This window comes from Choloepus didactylus, chromosome 6, assembly GCF_015220235.1.
Source record: "Choloepus didactylus isolate mChoDid1 chromosome 6, mChoDid1.pri, whole genome shotgun sequence".
In the NCBI taxonomy this organism is placed as follows: Eukaryota; Metazoa; Chordata; class Mammalia; order Pilosa; family Megalonychidae; genus Choloepus; species Choloepus didactylus.
The window spans coordinates 135,916,636-135,937,669 of NC_051312.1; the positions used below are offsets into that span (position 1 = coordinate 135,916,636).

The 21,034-nt window shown below is 49.1% G+C and overlaps 1 protein-coding gene across 1 annotated transcript in view; it reads left to right on the top strand.

Annotated features, from left to right (window-relative positions):
* Positions 1-1,808: 1,808 nt before the first annotated feature.
* Positions 1,809-21,034, top strand: part of POU2F3 (POU class 2 homeobox 3) — a 71,572-nt gene continuing 52,346 nt past the window's right edge. Inside the window, exons 1-2 of the mRNA XM_037839824.1 lie at positions 1,809-1,818; positions 4,842-4,910. Of these exons, the coding sequence (XP_037695752.1) occupies positions 1,809-1,818; positions 4,842-4,910 (79 nt within the window). The remainder of the gene's footprint in view (positions 1,819-4,841; positions 4,911-21,034) is intronic.

The window sequence follows — 21,034 nt, forward strand, 5'->3', positions numbered from 1 at the left end:
GCAGGTGCATCTTCCCTTCCCTTCCCACCAAGAGGGCCCGGGGTTCAGTGGGAGAAGCGTTCTTCAGAAGGGTGGGCCAATGTGGGGAAGTTCTCTAGGGCCAAATCAGACACTTCCTGGGGGTTTTCCATCTCATTGTCTACTGGAGGCCCCTGCTCTGGGGGAAGTAGGAGGAGGCAGGACAACTGGGACCCAGCAGGGAAGCAGCCCGGGGGGCTAAGAGGGGCTAGCAGAGAGCCAGAGATGGAGCGAGGTTCAGGGGAGAAAGCCAAGCCCCCAGGCCTTTTCTTGGAGGGTGCTCTAGGCTAATACTTCTCAGGAGCCCAGACCTATCCCCCATCCCACCCCCTGTGGACAGGGTGGGACCCATCTACCTGGTGGGTTGCCTGGCTCACCTCTCCAGATGCGTCTTGCCAGCCCCCTTCTCTGGCCTGCCTCCCATCAGCGTTCTCAGACAGGGCCATCTGGCCCTCCCTGTGAGGTTCCCCTGGCGTGGTCCCCCCTGTGGTGTCTGGTTCCCCTTCAGTGACACCTCAAAGGGGTTTCTCAGCTTGGGATTCTCTGCAGAATCTCTCTGAGGTCTCATACTCTCTTTGCTGGCTGCTCTCTGTGGCTTTTATATTCGATCCCTTCTTTGCAGGGTCTTTCCATGTAAACTCTGCTGTGGGGCCTCTGAGGGAGGGTCCCTCTGTGGAGTTTCTCATTGTGGGCCCCTCTTTGGTGATCTCTCAGCACAGGGTCTTCTTTCCCCCACAGTAATCCTGCAGTCTACTGATTCTTGATAAATAGCACTTCTCCTGTGCATTCCCAGCCTCAGTTCTTGGCTGGTCCTCAGTTGATCTGCTGAGAAGGAGGGAGGAGGAGGAGCAGGAGCATATAAACCGGGGTGTAGATGTGCCCTTGTGTCCCTGTTCAGACAGCTCCCCCAGCACTGCGGCCCCTGAGCCCCTCCCACCTTTTGCTCTGATAACCTGGGTGCAAGCCATGATTCAGGTCTGTCCAGAGCATCAACACTTTGTCCTTTGTAGGGCATCTCTCCCATGGGAGCACCAAGACCTGAGCTGGCATGAAGTCACCAGAGATGGGGGCACCCCAGCCAAGGAGGGGCTCCCCTTCCCAGGCGGAGAGGAGGCATGGGGTAGGCAAGAGCCAGACAGACAGATACAGCTAGGGAGATAGAGAAGAGACAGGAAAAGAGGGGGAAGCCAACTGGAGGGGGCCACCTGGCCAGCCCCAGGGTGTCTCTTTCTCTGCCTTTCCCCTCATTGTGAGCTGTTCTATGCCCTCACCAGCATTGGGAAAGAGGGGTCTTGTCTCACGGACAGAAGCCAGTTGGAAGTCAGGACTATCGTTTGGGTAGGGAGGCCACATTGTGAGAGGAAGTGGATTTCTCTTGAAGAAGAGATCAGAGAAGGCTCCTTCAGGGGAAGAGTTGGAGCCCTGTCTAGATCAAATGTGGAACTGGTGGGTGCCTGGAAGTCAGCCTGGTGGAAGTGCCCTCCTCAGTCAGTGTGTGAGGGGGGAGTAAGGAGAGAACTCCAGCTCCTTCCAAGGAGATGAAGATTGGGAAGTAGGAGAGAGAAGGGTAAGGCCCTCTGCTTTCCCAGCTTAGACTTGACCCAGGAGGTCTGGGACATTATGGGCACTGAGTCTGTATACAGGAAGTGCACCCCTTGGACTTTCCTCCTGGTAAGCTCACACACACATCCTGGTTCACAAATGTCTAAGGAGGGGCTGCTCTGGAGTCATTCCAAGACCTAGGGAGGGCAAGGCCAGTGGCGAACATCTGGCCACAGCTTCAGGGCGTGATGGCACCAGGTGAGGCAGACAAGGGTCTGCACCTGGAGTCTGGGCTCTTACGTAGAGCAGCTGAGCCTCCCCAGGGAAGGGAGTGATGGCAAGGAGCCTACTCCATCTCCGGCTGAGATAAGAACACAGGCTAGAAGCCTGGCCCCACCCCACACCTCTCTCACTTACTCCTGGCTAGTGCTGTCCAACAGCTGAAGGGTAACATAGTCTCGGGGAGTTTCGATATTGGCCCATTTTAGGCTGAGACCCAAGAGCTAGTCCCACCCATCAAACTCAGCCTCCTACCCAACTGGAACAGGTTCTCGGTATCTTAGCATCCTATGGGACTTCAGATGAGGTTTTACAGATTGTCTCAGCCTGCCCTTTGTTCAGGCTCGAGTGTTTCAATCCTGAAGTATCAGAATGTTGCTCCTATGATGGTACGTCAGATGAGCAGATGTCCTGTGCAGAGTGTGGGTCCTTTGACTAATTCACAAGTTATTTTCGGACATGATTAAGACTAAATTTTAATCTAATTTAAAGGATGAATGAGATGGTTTCTGGATATGTATAAAGGCCATGCAGGAATGGTGTTGGAGGAGAGTTTGGGTTAAGGTGATTACAGTTTAGCTCAGGAGTTACCCATCTTAAAGGGGAATTGTGAAATGAGTTGATGCAGAGAATCTGGCCCCCCAGCCTCACTGCCTCATAACCCCTTTTCGTCCCGATAAACACTTTCCCCATGAAGTCAGAATTTGGAGAATGCTAATGACTTCCCAGGTAAAGCACAGGTTACAGTGATGCTGAGACAGAAAACCAGCCAATGGGGGAAAGAGTTAGGGAAAGAGCAGGAGAAGGAGGCAGCAGGGACAGGGGACTAACATTAGAAGTGAGAGAGAATTGTGCCCCCCAGAGCTAAGACCTTTTCTCAAGTCTTCAGGAAGCCATTCATTTCCTAAGGGTCAAGCCTAAGTGTCCGTTTAGTTAGTTCATTTAGTACGTGTTGATTTTGTGCCAGGAAGTGCCGGGCAATTTTCATTTGGGATTTTATTTATTCATAATGACCCTGGGAGGCATCACGAGTCCCAAATTTTATTTGAGATAACCAAGGTTTGAATATGTGGCAGGGTCCTGCAGCATGGGGATTAAATCCAGGTGGGTCTGACCCCAAAACCCATGCCCTGAATTCGTGCAATACAGAAGCAGATAAAAAAAAAAAAAAAAAAAAAAAAAACCCAGATCGGGGAAAATTCAGCTCTGTCTCACCTTCCTGGCCTCTCCGATTGAGGGCTTTTTCTGGCACTGTTGAGGAATCCCTATGGGGAGGCGTGAGCTGAGCAGGTCTGGGTTAGGCAAGGCCCAGCTCCAGGGGTAGTACTTGGCAGGTGGGACAAAGAGCAGCTCAGGTCTCCATGGGAGCAGAAGGTGAGCTGTGGCAGAGGCTCTTTACAGATAACTAGGTGGTCCACACTTGTTATTCTACATACTCATGCAGACTATACAGAAAGCTTAAAACTGCAGCAGGAAGGACTTGGATTAGGCTCAAGAAATGCCTTCCTTAGTGTAATACACTGGGAAGGGTCCTGGGGGATGGTTGTGGGTCTCCCTTTAGGTGTCTGGGATCATGCAGTACAGTTTGGAGGCCACGCCACAGACATTTCCCAGGAGCAGAGAAAACCACTGCAAGCATTTGCCTAGGAGTCTTCATCGTGGCGGGTCTCAAAAAATTCCTCAAACCACGGTGACTCTTGAGGTTCTTATTCCTCTCCTGCTTCTGGAGTGTTCTAAGGGCCACAGTCCCTAGACTCCCTATCTCTGTCTGGCATGGTGGTCACCTCTCCTGCACTGCAGTCACTACTCCCCTGAGGGGACACGATTTAAATCTCGGCCAGAGCCAGGCATGTCATTGCCCTGGAAAGGGTAGGTTTTCTCCCCACTCTTCCTGGGGTTAGAGGTCCACCCTCTCCCTCATCCTGATCTCAGGCTGGACTGCCAGCTGCCTGATTACCTGATGCAAATAAAGATGGCCTGCCTCACTGGGATTGGGTGGGGAGCAGGATATGCAAATCGACTCACCAAGACTTGATCTGGTTTGAAAGAGTTAAAATGCTGCCCCAGAGAAGAGGGTGGCAGTCAACACGATTTGAATAAAATATTCTTCTGTCTTTAAGGGATTCAGTATTGGATGGTTTAATAAGGAGAGTAGCTGACTAGAGAGTTAGTTCAAAGTTGCCTGTTTCCTTCTGTCTGCTGACTCTTGGAGAAGATTTAGGGGCCTCATAGGTGGTGGCAGTTGTCTGTGATGGGTAAATGTTTAATTTATTGAAATGAAAGAAGGTGGAGAGGCTGGACCAGCTGCACCTGGGGGCTGAGACCGGAGCCTTGTGTAGGTATTCTCTCTCCCTGGGGCAGGGCCCCGGCCTGCCATCCCTCTCCCACTGAGGAAGTTGAAGGAGTAGGAAAAAAAGGTAAGGATCTCCAGAGGACTGGGTCTCCCAAGAGGGCAGCACAGGAGCTGGGGCTTCATCTCCAGACAGTTAGCTGACTTCTATGAACCAGACCGAGAACAGAGGCAGGGACTTAGGAAGAAAGAGAAGACGGGATAAGCCCTGGTTAAAGGGTACTCTCACCTCCCACGGTAGGGCTCTGTGGGGTAGGGAGAGGGATATTTCTTATGCCACTTTAAAAAATAAAATCAAGTCTCCCAAATCCCCAACAAAATTGGGACTGGGAGTAAAGAGAACCACCATCCACCTCCCCTTGTTAAATTTTTACCAATTGAGTCTTGGCCATAGGAAGAAGTGAATGATGGAAAAGGTGAGACCCTGCAGTACCTTGAGAACCAGGAAAAGGTGCAGGAGAGGAGCACGGGAAGGGTTACGTGCCCCCAAGCTTATGAATATTCTAATGGTTGTATGTTCGGGAATCAGGAATTTGAAAGTCTGATAGTTGTTGTAATTACACATTCATCTTTGCTGTCTGGTTAAAGCCACGTATATCATAGCAAGAAAAATTGTGACCTGTTATTGAAATCAGTTGCGTTTTCCCTGCAGGTATCAAGATGAGCAGAGATGTGGCAGATTCCACGGATGTCCACAGCGCTCTCAGCCAGGTGGAGACAGGTAGGGCCTTCTCTTCCGGGGAATGGGGCAGGAAAGCAGTGGGCGGGGAGAAAGTTGTTGGGAATTGTCTAACAATGTGGCATCTCTTCCTTTCTTGCTTGATCTTTCAGCCAATTAGAGTGAAAAGCTGGGTCTTAGGAAATGAAAGAATTCCCTAAAGATTTGGGATGAGACCCAGGAGCCCCTGAATAGTGGATATTGGTCCACAGTGGAACGAAACCACTTGGACTAGACTAGGGAAGGGGCCAGATCCCGAAAAACAAAACAATAACAAAAAAGTTAGGGAGGAGACACGTCTTGGTGGGCCATTGATTGACAGAGGACTGAGCCTATCTTTGGCTTTTTGGCCTTCTAATCCCAGATTTTCTCAACAGTTAAACTCAAGAGATGAAACAAAGAGGCCCATGAACAAATGTTTCCCTTCTAATAATGAATTGTGGGGTGGCGTAGGGGTTTGGGGGTGTCTCAGATAGGCTCGGAAAGGAAGGCTTTGTACCTGGAGATGAATTTGCTTTGTGAAAAAAGAAAATGGATAGACAAGAATTGGAAAGAAAGTTTTTAGCTCTCTATTTTTTAACTTCACAGTCCAAGCGTTGCTTTGAACGCTCCATGTAATTAAAAAGAACTTAAAGAAAGATGAGTATAAATTGTAATACCTCCAAATAACTTTAATAGCATCCCAACAAGACCTCAATTAGTCTTTCATCTGGATCATTAGAGACATAAGAATTAGGAGTGGAAGAGAATTGACATCCCCCAGAGCTAAGATCTTTTCCCAGGTCTTCAGGAGGCAGTTCAGTTCTGTTCCTGAAACCAACAGATGGGGAATCAGTTTGGGGGGCATCTATGGAATGCATTTACCAAAAGCTTTTCTGCTCCCTAATTGAATACTGAAACAGCATCTACTTGCACAGATAGCAATACGCACCCAGAGCTGCAGCCTTTATATTTTGTTTTAGATATAGGAACAACTGACCTGGGGAGCATATGTGCCAGTTGTACCCACTTTTCAATTGATTTATTAGCTGAGAATGTTTCTCTAAGGGTCTGGGTTGGGGGTAGGGGCTTTTCTCCCCAACTGGGGAGAAAATGTCCTCCAATCTCAAGAACCTGCACAAAGCGTTACAATCAGTTCAGCCGCAGAGTGATGGGCAGGGTCTCTGTGCTGGCACTCTTCGCTAGAGAATACCCGAGCCCAGAATCCACCATCTAGAAGGTTAAGTTGCTCTTTCTTGGAAGCTAGAGTCAACTCTCTCCACCAGGGCCCTGTCGCTACAGATAAAAAAGTGTCTGTTGCTAGGCTGGGACAGGTGTTATGTGTTACAGTGACCAAATTGGAGCAACTGTTGTGAATGAGAATGAGCCACATAATGCATTGAAAGGTGGGCCAGCAGGGTGAGGGGGTTCAGGCCCTGGGTTGGGGGTAGGAAGGTTAACGTGTTAGGGACAGTTGGAGCAAATTCCCACCTCTCATCTGGGATCTGGGAGCTATATACAGCATAGGTTGAGGGAGAGAGAATCCCCATGTAGGACTTTTGGAATCTGACTGTGACCCCAGGGTTACTGCTGATTCAATGTGTGACCTCAGAGAAGCCATTTGGCTTCCCTAGGACCGCAATTTCCTCATAAAATAAGGGGTAGGAACAGATGCCTTGTGAAGGGTATGGATTTAGAAGCAAACAGACTTGGGATACAAATCCTAGCTCCGCCGCTCATTGTGTGGCTGGATAACTTCATCTAGCCTTGCCTCTTCTGCAAAGGGGGAAAGTAATGCCCGTGAGAGAGTGAGTTTCATTTCGGGTGAGACATTGTCTACTGCCATTCGCATGGTGCTTTGCCTCTGGCAGCCATGACAATCTCCTCTAAGGGCCTCATCAAGATGCTGCAATTCTGAAACGGACAGAAGGAGCCTTGTTGCTGAGCACTTTGCAGCCGCGGGTGGCTAGGGTGTCCTGTCTTCCACTCAGGCCAGGTTGGTCGGCCCCGGAGTTTGGTTTTGCTCCTTTCTCCTTTCCAGAAAAGCTCCTGGATGGGTCCTCTTGGACTCCAGGGACACAGTGAAGTCACTGTCTGCGGCTTCCCCACCCCTGGATCTTTCACTCGAGGGCTTTGCTCTAGCATCAGCACCAGGTAGTCATTCAGTTACTGCCTGTTTTTAAGGACGAGAAAAAAGAGGTAGCTAATTAAAGTAACCAAACTTCCTGGAAAGTTGTTCTGACTCATTTTCTACAGAGGAAAGCTTATTATGAGTCAGAATGCTTACCAACTTAATTTAATGGCTTCCTTTGGATTTTTAAAAGACAGATTCACCTTCCCAGCAGGGCACGAATTAAGGGGTGCTTTATCTCTGGGTTTTAAAGGAACTATAAACAAAGGTGACTAGAAAGCCCCAGCTCCCTGAGAGCACCCTCTGTGTGGTGTGAAATCCCCAAGGGCCACGAGGGTTGGGAGCTGGGAAAGAAGTGAATTTCCCCATCCACACTGGCCACGAATAAAAGAGGAGAGAGAGTGTGCTCAGATCCAGACGCAGAGCTCCTGGTTGGCCCAGACCAGCAGGGAAGCTCATCCTGTCTTTCCCTTTTGCCTCCGAGGCAGCCAGGTACAGAGGGAGAAGACACTGCCCAAGCCACCGAGTGTTCTAGGGACCAGGCGAAGTCCCCTGATTCCCTGGCTAGTGCTCTTTGCATGTCCCCCAGAGGACTTGAGTCAAGTTGTTTTCAGATTTCTGAACTATCACCTCTTCTGTCCACTCTTTTTCCGCCTTACCTGTTGTTGTGACTTCTTCCTTCTTGAGGCTGCCGACAATTTTTTTCCTGTTCTCAATTGAGTGGCTGATAAAGCTATATCCTTCTCCACATTTCAGAAGCCCCGCAGTTCTGTAACTGACAGCCTCCACATGCTGATGCATCTAACCCATGACATTTTTTAATGCAATTTTATTGTGATATATTCACATAGCATGTAGTCATCCAATGTGTACAATCAGTGGTTCACAGTATCATCATATAGTTGTGCTTTCATCACCACAATCAATTTTTGAACATTTTCATTTCTCCAAAACATAAACATAAAAATAAGAATAAAAACAAAAACAAAAGTAAAAAAGAACACCCTAAACATCCCATACCTCTCCTCCCCACCCCCATTATTCATTTACTTTTTTTTTTTTATTCATTCCCATTTTTCTACCCATCTGTCCAAACACTGGATAAAGGGAGTATGATCCACAAGGTTATCACAATCATGCAGTCACACCATATAAGCTCTATAATTATATGATCATCTTCAAGAATCAAGGATACTTGATTGCAATTCAAGTTTCAGGTATTTCTTTCTAGCTATTCTAATACAATAAAAATTAAAAGGGGATATCTATGTAATCCTTAAGAATAACCTCCAAAATGACCTCTCGACTCCATTTAAAATCTCTCAGCCACTGAAACTTTATTTTGTTTCATTTCTCTTCCTCTTTCGGTCAAGGAGGATTTTCAATCCTACGATGCCAGGTTCAGGCTCTGTCCTGGGAGTCGTGTCTCACATTGCCAGGGAGATTTACACTCCTGGGAGTCATGCCCCACGTAGGGGGGAAGGCAGCATATCCACCTGCTGAGTTGGCTTAGAGAGAGAGTCCACATCTGAGCAACAAAAGAGGTTCTCCAGGGATGATTCTTAGACATAATTATAAGTAGGCTTAGCCTCTCCTTTGCATTAACAAACTACATAAGGGCAAGCCCCACCAACCTTATGACTTTTGAGCTCACTGGTCACAATGTAATCTCAAACACAAAATAGAAAAACAATAGTGGGCTTGGGGGAAGGAGGGAAATTCCATAACATTTACAGAGCCTCCTCCCAGATCAGGCACATGTAGGCACCTTCCAGTACATCATCTCCCTAATTCTTACAATAACCCTATGAAATACAGGCACATTATCCCCATTTTTATCAATGAGGAAATTGTGGCTCATAGTGAAAACTCACTTGCTGAGGACCACACAGCTTACAACCAGGAATCACACACAGGCCCATCTGATTCCACCAGGTTCTCATCTTGACTCTGCTATCGACTCACTGCCTATCCTTGGGTAAATCTTTTCTCCATAGGGACCTTGGTTTTCCTTCCTGTCAAGGAGAGGTTTGGGCTAGATCGTCTCTGAGGGCTTAATTTTAAAAGATGTGTGCATGGTTCTGCTTTTCAAAATTCCCTCCCATCTGTTTCCACATCTTATGTTTGTGTATAGGTTTCCTTTGCATTGAGCTTGCTGTCTCCATTCTGATGTGCCCAGCCCCTCAGCCTTCCCTTCTTTCTCATTTCCCTTCCAGTGCTGTCTTCTCCATCACCTCCAGCTGTCTTGCTCTGCCTGGGCTCCCCAGATCTTCTCTGTCCTGGCTGGTAGTCCCATAACCAACATCTATAGGGAACCAGTTTGGGTTAGACCCAGGACACAGAAAGATGAAGAAACAGTCCCTGTCCTCAAGGAGCTTTCCTTCTAGTGCAAGGATCCATGGTTGAGCAGATAATAGTGACAACTTGCGTCTGTAAGAGTACTCTCAAACACATAACCAATTTGGCCTTGACATCAGTTCTGTGAGGTTGGTGTTATCATCCCACTTTGCAGATGAGGAAATGCAGGCTGGTGATGGAAGAGGATGCTGACTGACTTTCCCAAGGTCTCATACCTAGCAAATGACAGAATTAAACCTGAGTCTGTCAAGTGACTTTCCCTTATAATCTGAAGATGGTGGTGAGAAGATTGGGGACTGACCTATGGAGCCAGGGACAGAGGATATGGGAGAGTGGCAGCACCAGGGGAGATGCCAAGATTGTGGAGACTTGCACTGGAAAAAGGGGATGGAGGGGAGCCAGGCCCCCAGCTGGTCTAGTCCAAGAGGCCGAAACCCATCAGGAAGAGAGGGAAAGGTGAAGGAGGCAGTCAGCTCACTCCCTTCTGGTGGACTGTGGAGGATGAGAATCTAGCCTCAAAGAGAACTTTCTCCCTTCTTCCCCTCATCCTGAACCATCCTCCTTCAATGCACAGGGTCCCCAGCAGCTCTGCAGGCTCAGCTGCCATTTGACAGGGGAAACAGGGTGGGGTTACAAATCCAGATGAAAGTGGAACAAATGCCTGGCACCCTTTCCTGCTTAGAGACCTGGGAAGAACGGACTCCAGGAGAGGAGCCCAGGGAAAGAAGAAGGAAAATAGGGATGAGGGAGGGGACTGAACTTTGTGTTGGTTGCCCCTTCCTGCTGTCCTTCTCCAGCCTAAATTGTCCTTCAATGAGGTGAAATAACTAATATCTGTCCCACCCCCCAGAAAGGATCACCCAGGTGAGTTAAGTGTTTGGGGACTCTGCAGAAAGTCTCATCACTTAGCCCTGGAAACATAACTTTAACAATAGATGTGATTTTATAGGCACAGAGAGATTAGTGATTCTCTTGAAGTTTCAGAGAAAGAATCAATAACTAATCCAAGACTAGAAATTCTCCCCTCTCACAGGCAGCTCATTCCTAGGACCTCACTCTCTCCAACCTTTTGAGTCCCCAAGAAAACAAATTGAGGGTGAAGAAACTATGTCTCTCGTTGCAACCAAGAGTTGAAGTTCCTCTAAAAGGCAGAAGTCTTTTAGAGATGGGTGCAGTTTTTGATCCACATATTTACTGAATGAAACTATTCTTTAAATGACAGAGAGAAGAAATCTAGGAAGTACTTAGGGGTAAGGAGAGAACTGGGAGAAAGCAGGGAAAGTATCTCCTGCTGACAACCCTTCCTAAATGAGACACATGTGTACACACACACACACCCTCTCCCTTTTCATGATTCAATTCCAAAGTGGGTTTGAAAGCCCTTTGAAAAGTGGACACCACCATACAAATGCAATTCGTTATTTGCTTGATACATGTTGGGAATATTCAGGAACCAAGACTAAGCTGTCACTGAGAAATGTGGGGCAAGTCTACTTGTGCCTTGGACTTGAGTTTCCTTGTTGTAACACAGGGAGGAGGGTGATGCAGGGATACAATGGAGGGGATGGTCTCTGTGGTCTTTAGGGTTTAGCCTGGTGACACTGGTCCTATGCCTCAATGTATGTAGACCTGCTCTAGCCCTAACTCTGTACAAAAATAAACGTAGCCACAGCCCATCCAGATGTTGAGAGGGAACTGATGTGAATTCCTGAGGATATAAGGGCTCTGAGAGGGCACCCTGTCCATGCCTCTGTCCTCCTTTGGAGACATGTCAAATGAGATCTCTAACAAATGAGAGAAGCAATTGCTCTTAAAGATTTTTTTCTCACCTATTCCCGCATCCTGAAGAGAAGCCAACCTCACAATTTCTCCTGGCCACTTATTCTTGTAGGGTACAATCCTCAGTGTCTGGAAGTCCTTTCTTGTCTCTCATCTAAGACCCTCATGCTGCATCATAAGCCTGTTGCCTCTTGTTCTGGCCTTCTTAAACCTGAGCAGCTTCCATCCTATCTTGTTTCTGGTTTCTGTGACAGATTAGAAGGTACTAATTCACCATCAGTCATCATACTATGGCCCCATGAGCTGGAGATACCAAAAAAAGTGGCCTGCAGTGCCAGGAATCACCTGCTTCCAGCATTCGGAGAAACTTAGAGAACAACAAAACAGCTACAGCAGCAGCTCACACCTGTCCTGTCACTTACAGCTCACCGAGGCTTTCTCATCCATGGATTCTCCACCCTGCCCCCAGGATAGAGAGGGCAGGATCACACCTCCAGTCCTGCCAGATTCTCTTTCCTCCTCCCCTTGGAGGTCTCTTTAAGGAAATGGCCCCCTGTCACCCCAGCTGCCCCTGGAACATGGACCCCCTTTCTCTACAGCCTAAGAGGGGACAAAAGTGAAGGAGCCCAGGGTGGGAGGATATCATCCATGCACTGGCTTCCAGCATCTGAAGCTCCCCTTCGTTCATCAATGGTCATCCCTTAGAGCATTGCTGCTCAAACAGTCTGTGGTGAAGGGCCAGTTATTTTTATTTCCAGCCCCCCCACAAACCAGTGTGTGGCCCCCACCACACCGGTTCAAAAGCACCCAAAACTAGTCTGTGCTTGATTCAACATGTACTTGGATGGCCATATGCTTGGATGCTCTATTAAATTTCCAAATTCTTACTCTCACTGTTTGTTTGCATCTGGTCTTGGACCTTTAACAAATAGTTCACGGACCAGCCCTGGTCCATGGACGAACTTTGAGGACTGCCTCAGTGGGTTTTGCATGCTGTGTAAGAATTCCCTTTCCTTGGCATCCCACGAGCAATGGGAACATGTGACCGTAGGTCCACCTTCTTCTGACCTCTTCAGCATTCCTCACCCTCCCACTCTGGAGAATGTGGAGGGTAGTTTATGACAGGGAGATGCAGCAGGAGGTAGTCCCCGGCCGGCCGTCCTTTGCTGTCAGGGCTCCCCACATAGCCGGCAGGGCCCTGAGCAGTGTCCAGGGAATCAGGCCATTGCAGCTTCCCAGGTCTCAAAGTGCAGGCCCCCTCAAGCTATAAACAAATGCTTTTGGCCTCTTGGGTCCATCCTCCTTCTCAAGAAACAATTAGGGTAATGAACACCTGATATGGAAAAGTGCTGAACAAGTGGGGAAAGAATTTAAAGAGACAGGAGCTACGAAATTAGGATAAGTCTTAGGGGCTTGAGGAGCAGCCCAACTCCAGGCAACTGGAATGCAGCTGCACTCTGCCCTGCCCCCTCCCCTCCACACACACCCACGGACACACAAACTCACACCCACAGGAGCCCCACCTCGAAACCCTCTGACAGGGACCGACTGACTGGCCGTCTTCACTTCTGGTCCAGGCTGCAGATGGGTTCCAGGTTGGCATGTGCTGATGGGTCTCCTGGGCTTAGACCACACGCCTCCTGAGAAGGCTTTGTCTAGGATGATCACCCCTGGGAAGAAGTGGGAAGGGGACAAGGGCCAGCTTCCCTCTCATCCCCACTCTCTCCTGCCTTTGCTTTGGGGTGGGGGTGGAGGGGCAGAGTCAGCTTGGTGGATTTTGAGGGGAAGCTGCATGAGGTCATTCAGCTGTGATACCTTCCATTTGGTCCTGGGGCTCCAGCTGCCGTGTGCATGATATTGGGGGCAGTTTAAGAATAAAAAGAGGCTGTAACATCAAAAGGACCTCTTTCTGGAGGTGCGACCTGTGGCCGCGGGTTTGGCAGTTGAGCCAGGAAATCACCCCGTGGCAGGGTGAGGCTGGGCACGGTCACAGAATGATCGCAGTCCTCCAGGGCAGCAGAATTTCATTTCTAGGGGCTTCAGCCACAAACAGTTCCAAGTCCCCCATGGACCCTCCACGGGCTAGTGCCCACAGGAGGGAGCTCCTGGGGGGGTGGGTAGAGTAAGACCCTGGGCAACTCAGGAAGGGAAGGCTTTTGTGCCAAGCCCTAAGCAGGGGAAAACAGAGCTGTGGGCTTCTCCCAAAAAGTGCCGGGTGCTATTGAGTCAAAAAATAATAGGTATTGATTTGCATGACATTTTACATACAGGTTCCAGGGAGTACTTTTAATCTCCTGTCCCGGGCACCACCGAACCCCCCGTAGGCCTCCCTGCTCCTGCTGCCACCTCTGGGGCCTCCCTGTGTCCCCCAGACTCCTGAACTTCACCCCACTCCACCCCGCCACCTAGCCCATCCTGAGTTAGTGCAGCTGGGAAAAACACCGGTCAGCCTCGCCCGGGTGTGCCCGCTGCCAGTTTGCACGCACGCTGGGTCGGGAGGTGCAGACAGACAGCCGGTGTCAGGGGCGCCCCACCTGCAGGGGTCTTGCACACACACACACATGTGTGCGCGCACACGCACACACACACACACACACACACACCTCACTCGGACTGGGGAAAAGGAATGAAAAGTCCAAGCCTGGAAGCCCAGAGAGGTGCAGAAAGGAGAGGAAACAGGGAGGTTGCTATGACGATGGGGTCTCTGTGCCCAATTTGCATAGGGTGATGATTTCCATACCGCAGGGTGAATTTCCATATCCCTGCCTCAAAGCCTGTTGGGGTGGGGAGGGGGAGAAGGGAGAGGTCATTTGAAATTCAAATGAGGATGATTAAGGTTTTCTAGAGGAGGGAAGCGCGGACAAAAGGGGTTGCATTGGCTGGCAAATGTCGGCTCTGGGGCTCAAAGTCACCTCCCTCCGAGGGCTGCTGCCACTCCCACCTCGCCCCTGCTGGTGGTGGGAGGAATCATCCTGGGCGGGGTGTTGGTGACCTCGGCCTCCTCAGAGAACCAGCTGGGTCTCTACACCCTCCTGCCCCCGGCTCAGCTTACCTCTCTGTCCTGAGGACATTTGGACCATGAGTGGGTAGGGTTGGGGGTGGTTCTAGTTCTGGGCTCAGACCCACTTCCCTCTAGTGATCATGGATTCATGGCCTCCAGTGAAACTGGAGAAACAGTCTCTGCACTCTCATCTTCTGCCAGGCAGCGTGAAGGCAGGTGGATTCTGGACTCACCTCCACCATAGATGAGACCATAGAAAAGTTACTTCCCTCTTTCGGCCTGAGTTTGGGCATTGGGCCAAGAGCTTGGAGTGGATGTTCTCTAAAATCACTTCCAGCTCTAAGATGCTGTGATCCATGAACACACTCTGACCTTTTCAACACACTCATTATTTGCAAGACGCTTTGAGTGATGTGAATTGCTGTGCCCTTCAGTTCATCTAACATGTTAGAAGGTTACTCCGTCCTGCCCCCCATCTTGCTAATGTGCAGTCGTTACCACTTAGAACAGTGCCTGCCATATAATAGTAGTATTTGCTATTATTATCATCAGAAAGGCAAGGCATCCATGCAGCCTGTGCAGTGACCCAACAGCCAACTTGGGGAACCTCAGGCGGAACTGTGGACTGTTCCCTGAGCAGACTTTACCTGTGAATTCACTCGTATCCACACATGCACTCAGGGGGTTGAACTGAGCTTCCCTGAAGGGCCCCACAATCTAACTGAGCTAACTGCTCAAGCCACGGAGAACTCTTCCAGATAGACGTGCCTGACATGCTAACCCACAGGGGCTTCTCATGTTGATCCGAACCCAAGTATGTCTTCACTTCTCTTGAGTAGAGAAATGGTAGGAAGAGGGAGAGGGAGCTGGTGCAAAGCCCCTCTCCTCCCAGGACCCAGTGCTAAGAGGTGGGACAAATTCAACTAGACTAGATGATATTCTAGTTCCAGAGAATCTAAAGGTTCTCCTGCCCCTTGAGGTTGAATCTGGGAGGTGGCATGGTGTGGTCGGGACAGACATGAGTGTGAGTTTCTACCCAGTGATTTATGAATCAGTAACCGTGGGCAAATTGACTAGCCTCTCTGAGCCTCAGGTTTCCTCATCAGACAAGTGGGAATAATGAGAGCACTTACTCTTAGGGCTGGGAGGGTTAAATGCAGTCATGTGTATACAATGTTGACTACCACTGAGCTTGGTGCTTGGAGAATGCTCAGTAAATGTCAGCTATTTAATTAATCCTCATTATTTGAAAAAAGCACTCTGCTCTCAAAATGTCTCAAAAGTCTCTGATGGTAGTTTTACTCTCTTATTTTATGAGGGAGGAGACAGGGGCTAGAGAAAGGGAAAGATTTTTCCAAGGTCACAGAAGGAGTTAGAGACCCATGCTTTCTCTTTGGGAGCCCTTTCCCCTTCCCAGAAGTCATATTCTTTGTCTTTTGTTTTTGTTCTGTTTTTTTTTTGTGTATTTTGTTCTCTTGTCATACATAGCCTCTCCTCTCCTGGTCACCCTTTCCTCAGAAGTGGCCCAGCTGCAGACGGCCCACTGCTACCACCTGTTTGGGGTCTTAAACTTGTAGCATCAGGAGGTCTCTGGGACTCTGGCCTGGGGCCTCGTGGCCCTGGGCCTCTCAGTGCAGTGGGGAATGGGCTCCTCCACTACGACTTTGGCTCCATCCACCCCAAGACTCCTGCGTCCTCCCATTCATTCTCCCCACCCCCCGGGCTACATGGACCCCGAAAGCCGAGGGAGCTGGGACCCTGGCAGCACTGTGCTATGTAAGGCACGGGCTCTGTTCTCAGAGGATGGCATTCAAGGGCCAGCTGCGTGACATCTGACAAGCCCCCACCTCTTGGACCCTCTCTTTCCTCACTGGTGAAACAGGAGTTCTGGGATTCCAGCCCTGCATTGCTCGCTGGCTGGGTTGCAGATCAAATAAGAAAAGGATATCAAAGTACGTTGCAAACTAAAGCAATGAATCCAGTGCATTTAATAATGCAAATGTGCAAGCGGTGGCAAGAGCACTTTGAGATCTGAGTTCCTTCCCTCTGGTCTCTGATCTGCCCGGTGACCTCGGGCAGGTGACCCAACCTCCCAGGCCTCGCCTGGGTTTTCTTATCTGAAAGGTGAGCCATGAGGATTAAGGAAATGAAAGCCTATCTGTAGCTGTGTTTGTGTTCTGAAGTGTGAGTTGTTCTACAAATGGGAGATAGCATCTCCCGTCTAAGCTTTCTTACTGCACACGTGCCCCTCTGAGCGGCACAAAGGAGATCTCTGTGCCCACATAAAGAACCAGCACCTAACCGCATTCCATCCCTGGGAGCTCCACCAGCTACTTCTCTTTCCTCCTCCCTACCCCTTCTCACCCCCACTTCACTCCACCCTGAGAAGAGGGCTAGGAGAGTCACTCCTGTCTCCTACTAACCTTAAACCTCTTTGAAACTCTTCTCCCCTCAAGGCCAGCAGTGGGGTGGGCGGTGGGGGGTGCAGAGGGGGGATGAGGGCAGGTGGCTGCTGGCCTGGAATTAACATTTAAAGGAGGCTTGTGGGCTGCGGTGGAAAGGGAAGGCAGGGTATTGGAGCTCTGGGATTTCTTTCCCTCTTTGCCACTTTGGCTGTGTGACCTTTAGCCTGTTGCTTGTCCTCTCTGGGATTCAGTCTTCTCAACTATAAAAGGTGGTACAGGACTAGGAGCCTCTGTGGTTCCCTCTAGGATGGAAAAGCCCTGATAGAAAAATAGCAGCTGTGGCATTTCTCTGAGATGTGCTCATTGAGTGCCACCAGAACTTCAGATTTATTTAAACAGAGCTCTTGTTTTGAATTTGAGTTTTGGTTGCTTTCCAGAGTCAGGGGATTACAAGTTGAGCTTTTGATGGAGAAGTGGTCTCTCCTGGCCCCACTCCTTGCTCTGAGCCACAGTGGCTGCTGTCCTGGGCTTCCGGTGCCTGGAGCCAACTGCCCGCTGGGCTCATTCAGCTTGGCCACAACCCTGCAGCCCACTTGGGCCCCCAAGGTGATGCTGGGAAAGGCAGGCTGTAGCATCAGGGTGCAGTCAGCAGATGAAGGAGCGATAACTTGCAACCCCAGACAGCCCCATCCATAGCTCACACTGGGAAGAAATGTGCATTTTACTTCCTCAAGAGTTAGGACGACTTGGTGAGGAGACTTTCATTTGTCAAAGAATGACAGGGAAAATTGCAGAGGGCAGCTGGGAGGGCGCCAGCTTCTCTTGCAGCCAAGGGGAGCAGCAGAGAGCTCCGTCCATCCCCGGTGGCATGGCCCCAGGCTCCTGATACCCGTGGGAAGCTCCTAGAGAACACGGCTCCGGGGGCCCACCTCATGACCGTGCATGTGGGGAAAAGTCACCAGTGCGCTGGCATAAGCCATGTCGCAAGGAAGGCCTGAGGCTGGTCATGTTTACCTGCTGTTCTCTCCCTTGCAGTAGAGGCTACAAAACAGGAAACGTCTCAGATCCACTGTCTGTTAGAGGTGGAAGGAACCTGAGAGATTATCCATCCTTGGTAGCAAATGGGTTTCTTTAGGAGAGCTAATTGTGACCATTGATGGTGGCCGCTCAGTTTAGGAAAAAGAAAAGGGTGCCACGATCCCTTAGTACTGTCTGCCTTGCATGCATGCTACATCTTTTTACTGGCTGCCCAAACCCTCAGACAGGTAAAGTGACTTGGCCAAAGACACTCAACTGGTGGAGAACTGAAACTCAGGTCTCTCACCTCCTAAGTCAGCATGCTTTCTACCGGTCCTTCCACATCCTGTTTGTTCTTCAGGTGGCTTCAGGGTTGTCCTCGGGTTCCTCCTTGGTGTTTCCTCTCTCCTAAGAAGGAGGTGGCAGGGATGGGGACAGAAACCTTTCTTTCAATATTTAGGGGAAATCAAGAACTACAGAGATTAAGCCGCTTGTCCAAAGTTCAGAGCACAGCAGCTTTTGGCATAATGCTGGGCTCAGTTTCCCAAGGGTTCTTTGTACTGAACTCTGACCATTCCGTGATGCGACCCAGTTCCTGGGAGAAATCTCAAGTAATAAATCTTGCATAGCCTCTGGGAGCTCTGGAAACAAAAAAAAAAAATTTTTTTTTTTTGGCTGGTCTGCATGCCCGAGCTGGGAAGTCTCTGGATCTGCTCTGGTGCCAGGAGAGTTTCCAAGGTCCCAGTGACTTTAATAATTGCTATCTCAGGAAGTGCCAGTAAGTTGCCAAGTGGCCATAAAGTTTCACTGGCAGCCTGATTGGGTTATACTGGGGAGCCGAGCTGGTAAGAGCAGCAGTCCAGAACTGGGAGAGGCCCAGCCTCATTGCCAATCGCTCCCTGCATTGTTTACCAGACAGAAGTGAAAAATCCTGCTTGCACAGTTCTGGGTTTTCGTGCTTCCACTTCCCTCACCCAGAGAATAGCTCCCCAGGCAAACTCACAAACTCGTGGCTGCCAAAGCTATGCAAAGCAGCCAGGCCTGTATGGTGGAGGTGGAAAAGCAGACGGCCATCTCAGAGGGCCTACACCCCACTCCTGGTGGTCAGGGGACCTGGCCAGGCCATTCAGGTCACTGCTGACCCCCATGCCCACTGGATGTCTAGGGGAGAAGAGTGGACATAGAAGCTACATGCTGACATCCCAGTGCCTCCTACAGATCAAGGCTTGGCCTTTCTAATCAGGACTCTATTCAGTGTTATGGCCATCCGGGTCTAAGGAGTTTCTTTCCAGAATCTTGAGGTTCCTTGAGAATTAAATATGCCATTTACCCTCTTTTGATGACTTAATCTCCATTTTTATGGACTGGGAGGTTGTCTTCCTGTTTATCCCACACTCTTCCAGTTGTAGCCCTGGTCTCTTACTTCCTTGGGAACTCATTGGTGGAGACGAACAGACCTGGGTATGATATGGGACAAGAAAGAGGCTGGAGGTGGTCCTTAGGGGGAGCTAATTGGGGCTTGGTTGGAGTCTTCAGATATTCTCCTAGTTTAAGATATGCAAACCCAAAGTCATGCGAAACTGGAAAGAACACACACATTGAGGTTAGAGACATAGGTTTTGAGTTTCCCCCTGAGGATCACTCCCAACACGGACCCTTTCTTTAAAAGCTTTATCACTTTGTTCACATCACTGCACCTTGTTGAGACTGAGTTTCCTCACCTGTCAAATGAGGTGAACAATAATGCTTCATCTTTCCAAAGGCAGGGAACTCACCTGGATGATCTTCTGGGGTCCCAGCTGGCTCTCCAAACCAGAGTTCCAGGGCGTTTCTCCCCCTGCTTTCTTGCCGTGGAGACCTCACAGGATGTGAGAACCAAAAGAGGCCTGCAGAGACCCCAGCTGGTGGCCCTTCAGCATGGCACAGATACCACCCATCCAAACAGGCATTCTGAAGCTGCCATTGCTGAGCTCTTTCTGCCCCACCCCTCACCTCTGTGCCCTTATCTTTTATTTGTGTGTGGACCAAACAGGACAGAAGAAAACCGGGAGGAGAGTTCTGTGGTCCTCCCTGTGCTTTTCTCTGCAGATGCTGCAGACAGTAACTTCTGGCAGGGGAAGAGAAAGCCCTGGTACATTTCAATCAACTGCATTGAATCCTAAGACTTTAGAGATGGAAGGAACTTTAGAGGTCACCTAAAATCCCTATTGGATGCTATCAAATTGCCCCTCAATTGAAAAGTCATTTCTGCAATGTGCCTGAAAAGACACAGCCTCTGCTTAATAGTCCTGGTGAGCTCCACCAATGAGAAGCTGCAACTTTCACCTTTTACAAAGTTCTTCCTTGTGTTGAGCTGAAGCCTGGTTCCAGCAACTTCCCGCTGGCCCTCATTCCGCTCTTTGGAGCTGCAGGCTAAGTCAGCTTCACTTCCATACTAATATTTGGGGAGAAAGGAAAAGTCTACTGACATTTATTTAAGCACTCACTATTACCAGGCCCTGCGCCAGATGCTTTCAAATGTTCCTTCCTTTGATTATTTTTTAAACTTTCATCTTGAAAAAGTTCAATATACAGAAAAGTAGAGAAAACAGGTTGAATGAATAGTCACAAGCCTATCAACCTACACCCATTATTAAATTATAGGTTTGATAATTGTTAGCATTTTGCCATGTTTGCTTCATCCATTTCTATTCTGAAGTATCTTGCTTTGGTTTTACCTTTCTACTGTGGACATTTTCAAACACACACAGGAGCCAACACAGTGAATCCCCATTTTTCATCACCCACTCTCAACAATCATCCAATTTCAGCCATTCTCGTAGCTGAAGTATTTTCTTGTAAATTATAGGCATTGTTCCATTTTAGCCTTAAATATGGCAATACACATCTTTAAAACTTAAGGACATTTCTACTTAACCACGATATCATTATTATCACATGTAACAAAATTAATCCCTCACTCAACGCTCAGGGCACCTGATGAAGCAGATTTTAACTAAAGGCAAGTGAAGTGTTCTCTTCTCCAGGCTAAATATCAGCAGGCCCAAGGGCCTTTCCTAACCATTTTGGTCCCAGAGCTCTACATCCCAGTCCATCAGGGTCCCTTTTACAGTTTGCATGCATGAGGGTCACAACCTCCTGTGACCGGCCCTTCTGGTCATGCCAATGAAGACGGCACTAGTGTCATAAGAAGCTATACCACCTACCCTGCAGCATCCTTTGGGTCAATGTTGAGCTTAGGTCAAGTAAAACACTCCTTTGCTTTCTCCACGTGGAATCCTCTAATTCCAGACTCCCCTATCTTTTATTTATACAGCTGTTTTAACTTGAATGCAGGACTTTACATTTATGCCTGTTACATCTTAATCTTGTGTGTTTAGGCCACCTCTTAGAACCTACCAAGGTCTTTTCTAATCCTGATTCTGTCATCCAGTTTTCAGTATTATTCTGTCTCTGT